The sequence below is a fragment of the Labrus bergylta genome, chromosome 18, assembly GCF_963930695.1.
Source record: "Labrus bergylta chromosome 18, fLabBer1.1, whole genome shotgun sequence".
Lineage (NCBI taxonomy): Eukaryota > Metazoa > Chordata > Actinopteri > Labriformes > Labridae > Labrus > Labrus bergylta.
In genome coordinates this window covers 17,629,962-17,649,063 of record NC_089212.1, presented here as the reverse complement: position 1 = coordinate 17,649,063, position 19,102 = coordinate 17,629,962, and the positions used below count along the sequence as shown (strand labels likewise).

The following is a 19,102-nucleotide window of genomic DNA, read 5'->3' as shown; positions in this document are numbered from 1 at the left end:
AACTATGATGCATTTTTAGATAAATAACAGCAAATCATCGGGGGTAAATAATCGCTCTAATGGCTCCTTAAATGTTCAGATTTTAGGAATTTAATCTGAAATAATATATAAATAGTCTGACGTATTGATAGGCATACTGTACAGTGTTTAAACTTTATTTAAGTAGTGTATGATCTCTGCTTGTATGTCAGGATGGCCGAGCGGTCTAAGGCGCTGCGTTCAGGTCGCAGTCTCCCCTGGAGGCGTGGGTTCGAATCCCACTTCTGACAATAAATTTTTTTTCCCCCTAGTGTTGTTCTAAAGGAATGTTAAATTTATATATTTTACCGATTTCTATAAAGCGATTTTAATCCACGATATTATGTTAATTTTTGAATCAGCACAGTTATCTTGTCTCAATTGCGATTTGACCCAAGGATTGACTTATCACTTTCGAGTTGCAGTCTTCACTGGAGGTGCAGGTTTAAGCACAATTCAGGGGGGCAACCTAACTATGACAAAGTGTCTGTGCTGGACTGTAGTGATGTTTTATACCTACATGTTTCCTCTCAAAGCTTACATGATCTGCTGAACAATGTGTATCATGCAGCTCTGAGGTTCATCACTGTTTTTAAAGCCCTCATTCATCATTGTTTGTTAGATACACTTATTGGATGGACTTCTTTGTCCAAGTAGATTTATAATCTTACTTTCTTTAATTTTATGAACCCCGGGCATACACACTGACACATGTTTCTCACACATGTACTTTGGCAAATTCTTTTTATTTTATACTTTTTAAGCTGTAAACCATATTCTGATCAGAAAGGCCTTTATTTGTACACTTTTAGCTGTCGTATATGATATTGATCTTTTGTCTGTGACACTTCAAATGACCCATAATTTCAGATTAATTTATGTCAGACATGCAGTTTCAAATTAGATTTGTGGAGGTCATAACAACATCTGTTGCAATGAAGTCATGTTCTTTCTAAATACTCTTCTGAAACTGCTCACACCCGTTTAACAGACCTAAACTGTTCAAACAACATCTTAGCAATGCCAGACTCTTTTTTTTTTTTTTAAATCTTTTAGATGGTTAGAAAGTTTTTTTAAGAGAGATATAAATCAGTGTGTAGTGCAGGGTTTATCATTTAAAGTTTATTTTCCTTTTGGATTAAAGCTATAACCATATAATAAATGTACTGCCTCAGTTCTGCATTACAGCTTCAACTAGGAGTTTGAACATGTATGAAATAATTTTGTCTGTCAAATAATCAAAGGGAAAAAATTTACTTAGAAGTTCAACTATACTTTTTTTCGGTTTTCCTCTCAATGTATATATATTGTCAATGTCTTACCCACTGAATCAGTACAAAAATATAATGCCTATGCACAGCTTGAGGTTATGAGTGATTTATATCTGAGAGATATCCTTGTTGAATCATTCATTGTTTTAATTCATTTTGGAACTTCCAGCTGAAGGCTGCCCCGGTTTCATACAATGTCCACATGAAAGGAAATAGAGAAGTAGACTGTCTGTTCATTTCATGCAATAGGTAATGATACAAACACAAACATTCAGAACTCACAGCACAGCACAGTTTACTTGCTATTCATTTTATACAAATAGTAGAAAGAGGGTTTGTATCTGAAGGGGACAAACTGCATCACATTTGCCAGATAGATGTTGATACACAAGAGACTTATTTTCACACATGTAATTGTAAAGAGAATCACAGAGTAGACTGTTTCAAACATCCCATTAAAAAAAGCGATCACCAACCTGCTTGTGTAAGAAAAAAAGAAGAAAACAGAGCTCGTTCAGTTATCACGTACAGTTATAGAAAGTTATTTAGATGAAAGGTAAAGTTGAAATAAACATAAAATAAACAACTCATAAAAACTTTCCAATAATCAGGTGGCGTCTAGCGGTAGGTATATTTTCGTTTGCTGTCCCACAATGCTCGACACACCCACAAGCCATTTATCAACATAACATGTGGAAGTCCCAGAAGAACCACAAAATATTTTTATTCTCATTTTAGCTTTTTTTTTTTTTTTTTTTTTTTTTTTCACCTTTGTACACATCACAACCTGAAGACTTGGTAGGCTGTCCATAAGTTGTCATACTCCTCCTCATCACCATCATCATCCCTTTTGTGTCATCTAAAAGCACAGACCCCCTTCAACATGCTGCAACACCCGTCAAAAAAGCAATCAAAACCCCTTTAAATGGTTACATGTAAACTCTGCGGGTTTCAGGTGCCGTTCGAAAAAAGGAGGGCAATAATCGACATCGCCCTCCAACTAGAAGTTTTCTACGTATTTTTGAACATCCGCGTTCAAAGTCCCACACTGAGCAGACTGCTGAAGGGCCATGTTGTTGTGTTTACAGGATGGCACAGAAGAACTTCTTCTCCCTGAAAGGGTTCTCTGACGCTGGCACGGGCGATAACAGAGGGTCCTCTTTGGCGTGGGCTTCGCAGTACGACATTAAGTCTGCCGCTGCTTTGGATACCTGGTAGGAAACAGACACACACATATGCAGAGAAAACAGAGGGCGAAGAGAAAACATTGAGGTTTTATTTTCATAAAGCATTCAGAAAAAAATGTGTCTACAATATTCAAGCTTAAATAAAATCCTATACTTCAACTTCAACAACCTTTACCTACTAAACCACCACCTCTATCCTGAAAGTTTATCTACTGCACACCTTTATCCTGTCGATGTTGGCCTCCATTTTTAGCTGTTCCACCAGCTTCCTGGCCTGAGCGATGCTGGCTGTGTTATTGCTCGCCATTGGCGCTGTCAGTCACGTCTTGTGTGCTTTGCCTGCATGGAGGAGAAAGTCATTTAAGCACCTCAAACATTGTAGCTCAAGCAACGGGCCGCTGATTAAGACAAGTACTATCATAAAGAAGGCATGCACAGTGAAGTGCTCGCAACAGATAGCCTGTTCACATTCCTGAGGATACACACACATGCATGTACAGGCTTATTGTTTATCGTGTCAGTTGCTAGGCAGCTCATGACAGTGAGGGGGAGGCAGGGAAGGTGGGAGGAGGGTGAGGGGGCAGTGCTTTGTCCAGATTTATATTTAAAATAGATAAAAGGATAACTAACATTGCTGGCATAAGAAAAGAAAGACAGATTTATAATTTGTAATTGTGGTTTTCTGAAAGCCTACTCGTATACTTAGCGTTACATTTTGGTCCCTGTGTCACCCAAGGGCACAGTGTTTACACTCTGCATCATGTGATGGATTTAAAATCTAGAAATGTATTATTTGAGCCATGGTAACAAAGGTTGCCTCATAAAACAGCAGATGTTAAAAAGCTCCAGCAGCAATTTTATTTGCATTTCTATCAATGTAAAACTGTTTTATCACTGGTGTGTTCACATTTCATGGTTTCCATCTGTTCCCCTGTGAAGACGACCGATATGTTTGAGCTTATACACAACCAGTCAAACGTTTTATCACAGTAACAGTATTATCAATAATACAGTATACTATATTACGATATTATAGCTACTGTAAGCTGTATCTAGGGCACACATACTGATAGAAGGGGTTTTTCTTTATTTGTACTATTTTCCACATTTTAGAAAAATAGTAGATATTAAAACAATAAAAATAAAACATTTTATTTCACTTCTGTTTTGGAAATATGTGAGCATCAACTTCACTATTTATATTTATATAAGAAACACATTAATGTCTTTAAGATAAAAATAACAAGATGCATTTCAGTCAGGTGTGTCCAAACATTTGACTGATACTGTATGTCACATTAACGTGCCAGAATACATGAAGAAGACACTTTGTAGATTTCAATAGTAATTTTTAAAATCACAATAACAGCAGTTTTGTGTTCACAAAAAAAAAACCAATGTAGGACTTGACAGTTTGTTTACATATCTCCTCCATAATGTTAGCCAAAAAACATTTTTTTCTTAACAAAGCAAAAATATAAAAATTGCATAATTGTTTAAACTTTTGAATCGTCGATCATTGAATCCATTGCATCCACAGTGAATAGTTCACCTCTAGTTGTTATCAGGTCTTCCTCAGTCTCCAAACTGCAAAATTAAATGGAGGCATCGACATAATTCTCCTAAACGTTTTGATGATGGTGAACAACAATCAACAATATGGCTATCTTTTCATTTAAGGTATTGTTGATGTGAAGGTCGTAGCATTTAATTCACATCCTTTTATCCTCATTAAACCATTCATTAGGATTTTTAACATGAATGAATTATTTCTCATTCTGGTTTTTCCTTAAATTTGAGTGTATCATTGCACAGTTTAAGTTCCGCGTCCTCAGATGCTCCTCTGTCTTTATAACCTCTTTGATTAAACGGATCAAGCTGTGGGAGCCCTGAAACAGCGTCATCCTTGCTGTGTGATCAATCTTCCCTGTGCCTCCCCTCCTTCATCCGTCTGTTTGCGCTGCTGTGTGACTCAGTGTGGGGTTAAGACTGATCTCAGCAAGGTGCTGAAGCTGAGCATGAATATTGATGGCCCACAGTGGTACACCTGCAGACCGGTGAACTGATGTGAGAATTTCCGATGTCACACTGACCCCCATCCTCATGACCTAATCATTATTTAAAACCGGTACAGGTTCATGACTTCCAGAGTTTGTAAGTGTCACATAATAAACAGATTGATTTGCGTTTGATAGCTTATCAGAGTTAATGCAAACGAAGAATTCTAGTTTAATTTAAAAAAAAATATGTGAATAGGCATGCTTTTCTTTTTCTCTTTTCTTTCTTTTTACAATTTTTGACAAGATTCCTTCCTTTACTCTAAAGATGCAACAACCTTTACATTTCCTTCTGTACTTGCTGGAGGTAGAAACTGTTATTCATACATTTGAATACTGCAATTTTGCATCCATGTGTATTAAAAAACAAAGTACAGAGTTTATTGTTTTCATGCAAAGTATGTGGCACACATATATTTTTCTTTCTTCTTAAAAAACCCCAACCACTAGATGGCATGGTTTTAATTTATCCTCAGCTATTTTAATATTTAACTGGTAACTTAGAAACAATGTAAAATAAGAAGAAGCATTTATTGCTTGTGTAAACACAAAGGACACAGGCCTATGAAACAGGTAGAGTAATTAAGAAAGCAACGTATCCCCCTGTATACAATACGTAAATAAATCGCTATGTATAGAATAGTAACCCCTACATGATAATACATAATCCTGTTGCCAGACTTGCAAATACAAATCCCAAAGACTTTCATTACAGCTGTTTGTCGCTGACACATGATAAAGTTGATGAGTTGTGATAAATGTCTGAAAAGTGACTTTACTTTAGTAATTATGTCATAAGTTTTTAATTGAAAATGTCAGAAAATAATTTTAAACTGGGTCTCACGCCTCTTTAGAGCTAAGGATAACGTGGTCTTTTAAATTATGTCTCAGGCCTAACCCCCAATTTTTAAACAAAGGGAACAAAGCAGCCAATAATCATATTTAACAATATGACCTACTGGATCCTGTTTTGGCATTTATACTCAGAATGAATGACAGTAAAGACCTGTGTTTGTAAAACATTATGACAGGAAACAGGTGACAGGAAAGTTTTTGTCATCTGATTATGTTTTAGGTATGTTGCAGTTTATTGAATGGCAGGAGGTCAGAATCATAGACTTTAAATATTAATGGATGAAGCCTTAGTGAAGTCACTCATCTGTTACTGCTGGGGGCTTTGGAAGCCCGTCAGTGGCGGTTGCCACGCTGGATATAATTTCTCAGCCTAACTTCCAGTCGACCTAACGACAGGCGAGCTGCTGGAGGCTTGAGTATTTACGACATTCTCTCATTTTCAGGTCTGAAACATTTCCTCTGAACAGGAAAATCTGGACTCCTTGTCAAATCAAGTGACAATCTGAAGAGGATGTGTGAGCTTAACCTGCAGCAGAGTGCTAAGTATTAACCGTGTGATATAAACATTATGTTTAACAGTTGGCGGAGCTGAGGGATACTGGATGTTCTCACTCTGTGGAGTTCACCTTTTAGGGTCATGGTTTACAAATGCAACTCAGGTGGGTGTCAAAAAACAAATCTGTTGGTATTAACGTCAGTTATCAAAACAAAATGTAGGATTATTTTTCTTTGTACCTGTGAGGTCTATAGATATAGTTTTAATGGTGATAGTAGATAGCAGGCCAAAATATAATGGAAAAAATAACTCATATGAGTTCAGACATTCATTAAAGCCCCCAAGTATGATTCTGACCCACCCCATACTTAAGAAAACATAATCTCCCTGACAGACTCACTCAAAAAAAAATAGGTCACAGATCATCTGTAAAGGTGTGATTGAAGTACAAATGCGTTTTTTTGTGTCTTTGTAGTGAGGCCATAATACTGTTTAGACACTCAGGGGAGACCAAACAGGCCATGATATCACTATTCATAACTGAGAGATGCAACTCTTAAAAGGTTTTGCTATGAAGAAAAGAAGGAGCCCTTTTCTTTACAGAAAATAATTAGACATCCTGACACAATAGCCTGGTTTGAGCTGAACTGACTGGATTAGATGCTTTAAATTAGTCTGGTCTAGCCTCAGGACCCACTTCCAACTCTACTTCCAACTTCCAACTCCTTTATGAAAAATCGCGACCTAAATTTCAGATGTTTTTTTCAAATAAAGATTTATTTCCTAAGAAATATTGCAGTTCAGACCTCAGGCGGGAGACTATCCCTATCAGAAGGGGGGGTGGATCTCTCCTGAGGTAATACATGGGGGGGAAAATGCCGCGAACGTAAGCTACAGAGTCCGCTATAAGGCGCTATATTGAGAAAACTTGCATTCATATCGGTGCTACTAGTAGTAGTAATCACAATATCAACAAAAGAGCGGAGAGGAACATACTGACGAGCACAAAAAAAACAATATGTCACTCAGATGGTGGAAAAGACATGCAACAATTTGAATAGGTGCAAACAAAGAGAACAACACTTACATCTGTGATATTTCTAATTCATTTTTTAGCGCTAAATGCTAATGTCTACATGTTTTCATACTGTGTAGTGTGATGGTGACATGCTCACATTTAGCACCTATAATATTTATCTGGTTTCCCTGTCTCAAATTAGCATGTTAGCTTGCTAACTGGGCTGCCAGCATTGCTGAAAACCTCAACAAATAAATATCCCAAAGAGGAGAATTTTAAGATCTCTGTTGAGTCTAAATGAAACCTTTTTTTTGTGTGTGTGTTCACATACTGGGAAGAAACATATTTTGTCTGCTTAAAATATGACATAAGCTTGACACATCTTATTGTCAATAGAGCATGTGGAAATGCCAGCCTGACATTTTCATATCTGAAATGGGAGGGGTGAGGAGATGGTGCCTGTTCAAAAGCTGGTACTTTAAAGGCAACAAAAAGGTTTTAATAGTACGGATCAAGTATTTTGTTTCCTGCCTTGTTTCTTTCTTTGCCTTGGGATATAATTCCACTGCTTTTACCATAAACTCTGCTCATTTGTGTATCATGCAACCTCTTGTGTTTCCTTCCTTCCTATCTGTCAGCTGCCTAAAATACCATCCTGAGATGTCACACATGGTGTCACCATGCTGATAACTGTGACATCCCAACAGGCACTGCTAGATAACGCGTTTTGATGGACACAGGCCTTAACTGAAAAAAAATGTTTGCTTTCAAACATTGCAGAAGCTGCCCCACAAAACTGTACAAATGTCACCGATTTCCAACAGGCAGAGTTTTTTTCCACTGCTACGACCACTCATGGTGTAATATTATGAAAACAAAGTGGCTCTTCCTCTCGTCGTAACTCACCTTGTCTACTTGCTCCTCCGCACTTGGCCCTGCTGTCTGCTCGCAGTTCAGTCAGCAGCTTACGTCCTCCCAACTCTGTAAATAAAGAAAAAAAGGGATGACGAGAGTTTGAAGCTTGTGAGAATCGGAGACGGAAGCTTTGCATGTTTCCATTTCTGCTTTTCAGAAAGAACTGTGTCAAGTGTTGTGTGTGGCGCCGTCGTCTGATCACTGTGTGTCAAAGTGTCACAGCTGGCTCTTTCAAACATAGCTGAGGGGCTTTGAAAAAAAAAAAACACTAATGGAGAAACATCACAACAAACCGCAGATGCAAATGAAACAGAAAAGGGGACAAATTAGATTATAGTTTTAAAGTAAAAGATTTTGCTAAATTTGCTTTTTCTGTGTGTAATTAGTCTTTCGCTTCAGGAAGCAGATCTTTACCTTAGCTTAGTTTAAAGACTTGAAACACCAAGAAACAGCTATCCTGACTGTCTGACAGTAACAATAGGTACAAGATAATCTGCCAGTTGTATATCCGTCTGTTCAAAATGTTATGGGTTATGAGAAATGTATATATATTTTTTCGCAGAGCGTGACACTGACATTTATCTAATATCTTTTTGCGTGCTGACCATAAAGCGACAGTGAGTCAATGCTTAACTAACGTTTTGCTTAGCTTTGCATCGGAAATGGGGAAACGGCTAGCTTTTCTTGATCTGAAAGGAACAGAAGAAGTTCTAAACCGCTCATATAAACTCATATTGGTTGGTCAAAATAAACAGCAACTCCTTGAATTTATACTCTGTACAGTATTGGTGGTGCTGGTGGCAGATGGGTTTGGTTACATTTGGATGGCCAAGCCGGCTGTTTTGATTTCCCTGTGATACAAGTCTTTCGACTAAGCTAAGGTTCATGTCTCTGGCTTTATCTGCAAACTAATCAGACATGAAGACAGACAAATGGAATTTCCCTATTGGCTTCTTCTGTTGTGACTCTTGTCACCTCTCCCTTACTATCTGTGTGCTCCTCTTTATTTATTTCTCTGCTCCAACAGATTCATTCTTAACACATCTGTGACTCTGCAGATCAGTTTTCTGCTGCTTCTGACAAATGGGTCAATTTCTCTGCATGAGCATATCTGCAGAGGAAGGGAATTCCACCCTTCATAAATCATGGAAGCATGCAATAATAAAGCAGCATTACAGTAAAACAAAAAAAAAACTTGTCAGCAGGGAAATATGTCCCTATGGCAGAGTACTCAAACAGCAATGAAACTGCTTCAGCTAAACAGAAAAAGAAGCATGAGGTCATACTGTACTGTATGGTCACGTCTGCATTTTCTGGAGTCTGTAATCCCACTGTTACACTGTGTTATGTAAGCTGTTTAATCATTTTTTTTTTTTATCAGAGCAGTGATTCTTAAACCATCTGCTCTGGTGCCTCAGTTTTTAGCAGGATTGCCTTGTGGATATTCATGTTTAAAGTATCCCCTTGTATAAATGTTAAAAAACCAAGACTGGTTGCCGGTAGCCTAGCGGTCATGTCTGGCGCCGGGTGTGAAGAGGCTACTGTCCTTGTCGTAGCGGCCGTTGTTTCGGGTTCGGCCTTTGGCCTTTGCTGCATGTCATCCCCCGCTCTCCCCATCTCAACGTTTCCTATCTCGCTTCAGCTGTCCTATCCAATAAAGGCAAAAATGGCAGAAAAAAGAAGATACATTTTGGTGCCCATACTAAAGTTTTTACCTTTTTTTTTTCTTCATTTACTAAAGTTTTACGAAAGTAATTGGATGCTTAATATAAACAAATGAGTAGGTAAGGAACTCTGCCTACATAATTCAAAACATGATTTAAATAGGAAGCCCTCAAGACAAAAAAAGCATCCGTTGGTAGCTTACAGTTTGAAACCCTGCACTCAATCTCATGCTGAAAAGGTGACAACAGTTTTTTTCAGATGAACTAGAAGAATATTGTTACACCTTTTTCAAACATATAAGTACGCAGTAAAATGTTCTTGTAATCAAAGCAGCATTTGCGCATTCATCCCGCTTTGTAACAAACTCACATATTCCTGCATCACACAAAGACATTGTTTGTATGTCAGGGTGTCTTACAGAGTGCAAATATGTACAACACAGTTACAACTAATCACAAATATTGACATCACCCCTTTCGCTCAACATGTGACACTGTTGAGTTTTATTTGCTTTGAACTGTGTTTGCGTAACACATCCGCCTTGTCACTCATTAGACTCACATATAGATCTGTGAGTTTTCCAGGGAAACGTCACAATCATCTGTTGTTCTGCTTGGACATGATATATAGTTCCTTGTAATTGGATATAACAAAATGCCAACAAGATATTTATATCAAATTTAAAGATGTGTTGCTAACCTATTAGGACAAAAAGAGTTTATGCTAATTTTAGGCGCTTCACCTGGCAAACAAACTGAATTAAAGGTGCAAAGCATTGTTGGGAGGGTAAAGATAAATAACAATGGAGGCTTCATTTCTTTTAATTTGATTGTTAAAGAATCCATGTCCTCTTGTTAATCTAATTTTAATTGAGTATTGAGATACTTAAAAAGAGGACTAAGAACGACCTTAATGATGTCCTTGTGACGTCCTTCACTTTCTTCTTCAGTTTACTGTTCGCTGCAAAAGAAGCAAGAAAGCCAGCTGTTCTTTTAAATGAAAAAAAAAAAACATTGCTGAGTTTGATTTTCCCTGGGAGAGGTTTGTGTCATCATATTTATGTTGCAGAGCAGCAGTGAGATCAGGGCAGGAGAGAGTGTTAAGACTGAGTGTGCAAGCTTTTTATTTTTTTATTTTTTTTTTAATCCTAATGCTTTTGTAATATTGTTCTCTACTTTTATGCCAGCAAAGCATCTTAAACTAAACAAAAAGTCAAGAAGGTGCATTATGAGATGTAGCCGGTGATCCATTTCTCTCCTGTTTTCTAGCCTTCTGCTTCCCGTCCCTCCCTGCATGGCAGACAGGTGTTCAGTGATGGGACTTAAACACCCCCAGCTTGCTTTGTCCTGCTGCTAACACCACCAAATCAATCTGACCCCCTCTGCCATCCTTCCCCTGCCATTTGGAGCTGTTTTGAACCCTTTCCTCTGGGTCGTTCAGGGGGTCTGTGTTCGTGACGAGGCGCTCCACAGATGTGATTATTGCTGCTGCTCGACTCTTGAGTGTCGCTAACTTAAAGGGTGATTAAGCGCTGCAGGAAACATCCTGGTGAGGAAAATATAATTCCTGGCCTGTCGAGAGTGATGATCTCTGACGCACTCCCACACATGCTGAATCTCTTTTCGTCGTTCCTTCTCTTTCTCTCTTTAGAGCACACCTTTTTTTTACTCTGCCTTTTTACACAAAGAGAAAAATGAAGGCGACCAGGCGGGGAGTGATCTGTCCTCTTGTCATGCCCAGAGTGTGAAATCAGAGCGTGGTAATTATAAATCTGTCCCCAGCTCAGCCAAATGGACCCTGGAGAGCTTGTGATTAACCTGTGAGGGTCTGCAGGGACGGGCGGAGGCAGAATGGGACCTCTGTTTACAGATAATCATGGCTAAGTTTTAAGGGCCAGTAAGCCTAGTCTCCTTAGCCTGCAACAGTTACAAATGATCGGCAGAAATGTCAGCAAACATTAGCAAGCTGGTTTCGCTAATGTTAGCTTCATGAGTTGGTTCAAAATGGCATCTCTGTCTGGCTTTTTTAGAATAAATTCCTGATTTGGTTTACGTTTTCTATTTTTTAATTATGTCGTGCCAAAAGACTGATATTAAAGCTGCATGTCCCAGGGTAAAATGGTATTATTCTCATTTCTGTTCACTTTCACAATAATAAATTGAAGGTCGCAAAACATTTTTGTTAGGCAAAATCTTACATTATTTGTGCTCAAGAACATCCAGTCTTGGAAACCGTTTGCATAACTTCATAGCATCTGGGAGTGATGGCCAACTCTCAGGTGTTGTGCTCATCAATAAAAGGATATCTGGCCAAGACCATCTCCGTAAGTTGACATTGCTCGCTGTCCAACTGTCAACTTGAGAAGGTAGAATTGAGTGGGAGATTAAGAAACAACATCTAGGAGCAGACTATTGCCTCTGTTGCATAAACATGTCTGTTTATAGAGATTGATTAGGGAGAAAAAAATGTGTTACATGACTGCTGCTGGGTTTAAGGATTGCATTACAGCCAACCATTTTGCTCTCTACAGGACTAGTGTACTATCAATGCCCGCGGAAATACTAATTGACTTTCCTACTCGCAGTGGATTTGCTTGTCATTGATGAGACTTTGATTTTAACACGTCTTTTTACCCCATGAATACACGGGAGTTAGGTAAAAATGAGGTCCTTGGCCTTCAAAATAACTTTTACTGCATTTAGTTAACTAGTCAGTCTCACAAGCAACAAGTCCAGCTAACACAAGAAAGTTTGAGCAAATATTAAATTATCTTTTGCAGGAAGGAAAAGATGTTTGAACCAGCCTTGACTTAAACGGCAGTCTAACCTCAGCTACATACCAACAGTTATAAGTAAAAAAACAAAAACAAAACCCTGTACTTTTTCCTCCTAAAAAGATCAACTGAACAATTTAACAGAAGTGATAAAAAAAAAGAGGTGAATACTTTAAATCATAAAAAAAACCTTTACTCCCATAGTATTATTGTAAAAGCTTAAACAGCATTTTCTTTCTTTTACTTGGAGGTATTTTTTTACTGCAAGTTCCTCATCGGTTATAAAGAAAATTGCAAGACTGTTTGTCATAATTTCTTAAAATACCAAGCAGCAGTGGTGTGTTGGCTATTATGCAGAAAGTTCAGTCATCAAGCCCTCACAGTGTAACTGAGTGACTGTACCATCCTCAGTTCGTCATAGGACAATGAAGTGCAGGAAGAGCTGTCACAGTGAAACAGGATGCAGCGAAGGACACTCTCAGCTTTACAGAGTTGACTGAGTGGAGAAAGTTACACAGGGTCAGAAAAATCTAATAAGTAAAAGCTGGAAATAGGTAAAAAGTTCATCAGGGAGAAGGAGCAGGATGATTTGTGATGTAAGATCTTCTTTCAGAGCGGCTTTTTACAGCAACCACAGCAAGGGAAGGTAACATGAAACTGACCTCTGGAGTTATTCATGAACACGATCAAGAGGATATTGACTATTGAATGTAACAGAGCACAGATCCCTGCCCTTGAACATGAGAAAGGACGTCCCTCCCTATGCACACAAACATAGAGGGCATCACTATTTCTGTAAAACAAGCCCTGGACCTTGAGCTGACCTCAAGGATGTAAGAACAATTATAGCAACATCTTGAAAATGTGTGTCCCAAAATAGTATATCCGAGAGGTTTCCCACATACCTAAATGCTATAACAGTACAAATCAAATCTGCATTTATGTTGATTAAAGTTTAATAGTTCTGTTAGAGTTCTCTTCTTAATATCAACAACAGTTAACCTTGAATCTTGAATCACAGCTGCAGTCTTTTAAACATTGGCAGGTGACCTAAAACACTTTGAGTGCCTAACCAATCAGAGACAAGCTGCAGGCATTGTCCCTAAAGGTCCCTAGACATTTGGAAAGTACTACCCACTCAATTTTTTTTTTAACGGGTTAATCAATTACCCCAGAACTACATTTAGATCCTGGTTCCTGTGGTTCGAAATGCACATAGTTCCTATAAAGGTCGCTAGTTCTGGGGGAAAGTTCCTGCAGTCCAAAATGGGCTTTATGTACACAGCCCAACTGGCACAAGTTTAAAGTTTAATGGAAATTGGGGCCCCAAAAATGTGGGCCTGAAACCGATGCATACGGGAAAGTCAGGATATGTTATTGCACCTCAGTGGGTTGGTAGCAAAAGGAGACATCTTTAAAGCCTGGCTCACACTGCAGGATAATCGGCCCGATTTGAGCTCCGATTCTTCCTTCCCGACAATCGCAGGGTCTCTCCCGACTCAAGGCTGCTCGGAACCGATTATCTGCTCAGATTATCTTGTAGTGTGAGCGGTACAAAGATCCAATCTTAACGTCCCGATCCGCCCGGCGATCGTCAGGGACGCCCGGTTTTATTTCAAACATGTTTGATATTTAGAAGTTAAAATCTTGACGATTACGTCATGAAAGGGTCCGGCAGAAGTTGTGTGTGACTACAATATAATCACGAGAGACAAGGGAGGAATGTAGTCATGGCGACCAGCGGTAGGACGCAACACAGCGGGGTTTTTTTTGTTTGTTTTTTCGGTACAGATCATCAGCGCAGCACTTTTCTGAAACTTGTATCCATATATCTACAATATCTATTGTATCTACTTTCCTCTATTCTATAACAACTTTCACTTCCTTCTCTTTCACCAACCGCCGTACGCTGGAGTTTCCGACTCGCTGGATTGTCCGACAATCGTGGTCGTACAGTGTGAGCACATAAATCTCAAGGTCTGGTCGGGCGTCGTAAACGATTCAGTCGTACAGTGTGAGCTGACGTGCCACCCCGACTTTTATACAATTGGGGATAAATCGCACAGTGTGAGCCAGGCTTAATGCATGACATTATAAAAAGGCTAACTGGAGACGGTATGATTATTGGCCAGTTTTAAGGACAGGAAAAGTTTTATGACCCAAAGAATGTTTCTTAAAACTTTCAACCTAAATTTGGTTTGTTACTCGCTGACCAAAAATAATATACATGTGTCAACCAACAAGAAAGTGGACCTGATGTCTGGCTAATCAAATCAGCACTTGAGTCCATTCAACAGAGTAATTGTAATTTCCGCACAACAAATACAAATAAGAGAAGTTTTACTGTGAATGAGGTGACCTGCTATCTTTCAAAATTTGGCATTCGTTATTGGTGAATTGGTTTGTGCAGGATGACTGCTAGTAGCAAGAAAATTTAGTTTTTTGGACATTATTCCTTTTTTTTTTTTTTTTACCACATTCCTAAGTGTGCTTCCTATTATTTGATTTGAAAAGTGAAACAGCTCCTATTAAACCTAACACACTGTTTTGTTCTCCTTCATCGTGCCACTGCGTCTCGGTCAGACCACTGCCACCCGTGATTATTCGATTACCCTGGACATCTGTGCCATTCTTAGCATGCCCTGCCCATCCTGCCATTTTAGAGATTGTGGTGTGTGTGTATTTATGTGTGTGCTGGGGGTTAATCTAGGTCCCAGAAGGGGGGGAGGGGATGAGGCAGTGGCCCAGGAAATGATGCATCTCCTGGGAGTCAAGACGGCAGCAGGGAGATGGCTTATTGCTCCGGGGGAGCACAAATGTGGTCTATTATATTTATTAAATCGAACGATCAAGGCTCCGCATGTTCCTTCTTTGTTAGATCAAAGCAGTGACCAAATGTTGTTGTTTTTTTCTCCACAAATGTTTAAAGACTCCTCCTAACCCTTTTATGTGTGTTTTGTAACTGCAGTGAAGTAAGTGGAGGAAAACAATGCACAACTCTAAAGTTTCATTTATTCAGAAACATTAAAAAAAAGAAACGTTTCTGCATGTGGCCAAAATAGAAAATGTACACTAGCCAGTGAATATTGGCTGTCAATGAAAGAGTTGTTCAACTCGCTTTGTAAGGAACCAAACCATCAGTAAGAACCTCTTCTCCGCCCCTGAAATGATTTTTTGATAGTGGACAGGGTGGTTCACCAGATATGAGGTTAAACTTCCACTGATGGTTAAACAGCTTTTGTGTACATCAAACTCTCGTTTCCCTTCCTCAGCTGTAGACTCAGCAGGATTTTTTACATTTGACTTGAGTGAGGAGGCATAAACATACTTTTCCTCTGGAATCAATCAGCATGCCAAGAATAACAGGCCCTACTCCTGGGCTGTTAACAATATTACAAACATCCGGACTTGTTTAGATTTTGCTGAGAGCCTGAGTGTGCTGCTTGGACTGTTTCAGATCCTGAAAAGTGATAAAAGGCTATCTGCTTTGAGCAGGATTCTGCTTATACATTTCATACAGGCTGCCAGAAACTTTGTAACTGATGTCTTCACAGCTTTTAACTTTAGACTTGGATCAGCCATAATTCATCGAAATGCTGACTCAGTTGGAGAGTTTCACCTTAGTAATGTTTAAGTTACATAACATGACTTGAGATAATGACTTTACTGCTGTCAGAAATAAAGACTCGATCCAAAAGCTCTGAGCCTTAAACTTTAGCCCTGAGACTTAAGAATCGACTTTGTTGGACACAATTTAAAACATGACTTAAACTCTGCAAAAAAAACAACAATTTATCTTAAAACTAAGGGGTTTGAACTTGACATTTGTGAGACATGACTCCCTAAGCCATAAGAAGTGAAAAAAGACGACATTCAAATCTCGTGAGATCATGGATCTTTTGTGGACAAGTTAAGAGACTCAGATTTGCCTCAGAAAAATAAAAGAAAAACGAAAGTTTGAATTGGATTACAAAAAGGTAAGGACCTGGAACATGACATTTGTAAGGAAAGAGATTAAGAGCGCCAAAGTAAATTTTCTGGCCTTCAAACACTAGAGACTTGGCGTTACACTTCAAGGTTGACTTGTACTTTCCATAGTAGACTAGAAAACTATGGTTGGATCCAAAATGAGGTCTTAAGACTTGTTGTTGTTAGATTTAACTGATGTGTCTTGACGCCTTAAAGACTTAACTTGGCATAATCCTCAAACAAAAATCATGAACAAGGTCTCATGCCTTACCTTAAAGATCTTTGGCCTTTGTAGGACATGTCAAAAGCCTTGAGACAGTACCTCAATCCAGGTCACAAAAAAGGAGGACTGGAGACTTTACTATCTGAAGCCTTGATGTTGGTTGTTTGAGAAAAACATACTTTTAATGTGACACAAGACTTCACTTTGCCTTAAAACAGTTGAAAACAGCTCTAGAGATTTGGGCTAGAGTCAAACTTGATAGCTCAAAACATTGGCCTTGAAGCTGGACATGACACCGTCAAGATTAGACTGTCTTGAGTCTTTGCTTGAGATTCCCAGTCCCTATACCAAGATACTGAAGTGTAAGACTTGAGGGTTGACTTGAACCTGCCCAGAAAAATACCTGAAAACTGTGAGAATCTTAAACCCTAATTTTTACTTGATTGCTGATAAATTGGACTAACTTTTGTGTTTACTCTTAAGACTAAACTAACAGCCATAATATTATAACTGTATGTTTTATCCTAGGCAGCTAAAACTGCTGCTTTACTTGGATTTTCTAAAAGGACTTGAGACCTTTTTTGAACAACATTTAGCTTGAACTTTTCCTTAAAAGAGCTCTGGATGCTTTTTTTTCCCCAGACAGACCACTTCATAGTCGAATGAGCTTTAGACACAAAATCAACACCATTAGAAGCAAACAATCGCAACGAGTACAAAGGTTGATGCCTCCAGTGCGACAACATCCTTCTTATCTCGTGTTACATTACCGCTGAAGCCTCGTAAATCTGAGACATGAGTTTGCCTGTTTTAAAAGACGAAACGTACGGGTTCAAATAAGGATGACTTCAACAAGAATGATGCGTTTAGGAAGACGAGCCAAGAACTGCTTTCTGTTTGAAGGCAGCAATGCGAGAGGTCAAAGTGATCAATAAGGCGTGGATAGCTTTGCATTCTTCCTATTCTCTCCCATCATTACTCCCTTACTCCCTTTCTGCTCTCCATCTGTAGCACTGTTTTCAGTTTGTTCTGGAAAACTCTCAAGGTTTCTTAAGCGTCTTGTTTATCCTTGTATACTTTTTTTTTCCTAGTCTCAACATCAATGTGTGAAGAACAATCTTTGGCCTTGGAGCAGCTTTCCTTTGAGATACAGTACGAGCTGCCTGTACGTGATCTCTTGCGTAATTCTGACTTGCAGTGTGCATTTGTAACAGGCCTGTATATGTAGCACACAATCCCACACGCATGAGTGGATGATTTAAGCGTGAGTAGTGCATGATGCTTTTGTGTGACGAGCCAACTGTTGGAAAAACAGCATGCCTGCGTTGGTTTTCTTGGATTTCCTGTGAATGCATGCTGCTGTCAGCTACTGTATGTCTATGAGCAACTTAAAAACACACAAAACCCCTCCTCCACCTCCTCCTCCACCTCTTCCGACCATCTGCCTGGTACAACCACTACATAGATCTTGTGTGTGGTCGAATGCTTTCCCCTCTCAGTATATAGAGAGAGTGACGAAAGGACGGACAAAAGACCTTCCAGAAGGCTTGTGGGATTCCTCTTTGGTTTTCTGGTACCTCTATCAATCACAGCCCCTACATCTCCCCTCTTCACCTCCCTATTAATGTCCTTTTTTTCAAACCCCTCTGCTCGTGCAGTTTTCCCTTGAAACATATTTCATTAATTCCTGTGGCTACATATCATAAGATCGACCCAATCCTTAGGGAAAAATAAGAAAAGGAGGGAAAGGGGAGTCATTTCTCTTACCCCCCCCCCCCCCCCCCCACACATTTACACATGTATGAAAGGAGGTAACAAATGGGGAGGGGGGGAGTGGGGGGGGGGGGGGGGGGGAGAAATAAAATCAGCAGCCCACCTGACAGGGAAAAGGTTTTATACTGATTTTATTGGGAGGAGGGGATTCCATGATGTAAACCAGCCAGTGGCATCAATCTCGCCCCTCGATCGCTCACAAAATGACAGCGTAGAAATGACAAATTCTCCCCTCCTCCTCCGGAACACACCCTGCTTTAGATGCAATTAACCCAGATGCTACAGAAACAGAAAAACAATGACTGCACCCCAGACAATTAAAAAAAATCCTACCTTAATTTTTCTGTGTTAAGTCTCCCTTTGTAACCCTAAACGCATCCAGTCCTGCAGAGTAGTATCCAAGCTCTTCTGTCACACACAAATACACACACACAGTCAGTCACTAAGCAAGAGCAGGCAAATGCATCCACGCTCATAACACACACTCCTCTCTCTGTATGCCTTTCTCTCTCTCTCTCTCTCTCTCTCTCTCTCTCTCCAGCTGAGATCCTCTCTGCCTCCCTCCTCACTGCTGCTCTGAGTCTCCACCCTTCAGCCAAACACTCAGGCTACGAGAAACTACCCTATTCCTCCTCCTCTTCCTCGTCCTCCTCCCCCCTCTGTCTTTCTCTTCTCTGATATCTGTGCACACTCCCTCCGCCTTGCTGAGGTCCATTGGAAAAGCCACGACTGTCTTTTCGAACAGCAACAGTAAACAAATGCAAACCAGAAAAACTGACAGTCTGGACGAGCTGGATTTTTGCTTAGATAAATATTCACTCGAATCCCAGCATATATTTTAGCTGCTTCATTTCCCTCCTCTTAACTCACACGCCTGCCAAG

At 39.5% G+C, this 19,102-nt stretch overlaps 1 protein-coding gene and 1 non-coding gene across 2 annotated transcripts; one reads left to right on the top strand and one right to left on the bottom strand.

The window, feature by feature from the left end:
• The first annotated feature begins 186 nt into the window (after positions 1-186).
• On the top strand, positions 187-269 carry trnal-cag (transfer RNA leucine (anticodon CAG)). Its single transcript has one exon. It is a non-coding gene; the product is annotated as a tRNA-Leu (tRNA).
• Positions 270-1,567: 1,298 nt separating this feature from the next.
• gng2 (guanine nucleotide binding protein (G protein), gamma 2) lies at positions 1,568-18,785 on the bottom strand. Its single transcript, XM_020627719.3, has 4 exons — positions 18,554-18,785; positions 7,809-7,883; positions 2,697-2,815; positions 1,568-2,500 (listed from the first exon to the last, which is right to left on the bottom strand). The coding sequence occupies exons 3-4, from the start codon at positions 2,781-2,783 to the stop codon at positions 2,372-2,374; spliced, it is 216 nt and encodes a 71-aa protein (XP_020483375.1). The 5' UTR covers positions 2,784-2,815; positions 7,809-7,883; positions 18,554-18,785; the 3' UTR covers positions 1,568-2,371.
• Between the last annotated feature and the right edge of the window lie 317 nt (positions 18,786-19,102).

What these genes read in the sequence shown, in the direction of transcription:
- gng2 (XM_020627719.3), bottom strand. Translation starts at nt 2,783, where the DNA reads ATGGCGAGCAATAACACAGCCAGCATCGCTCAGGCCAGGAAGCTGGTG. An exon ending in CCAACATCGACAGGATAAAG is followed by an intron (nt 2,501 to 2,696) that starts GTGTGCAGTAGA and finishes GTTTCCTACCAG; the next exon opens with GTATCCAAAGCAGCGGCAGA.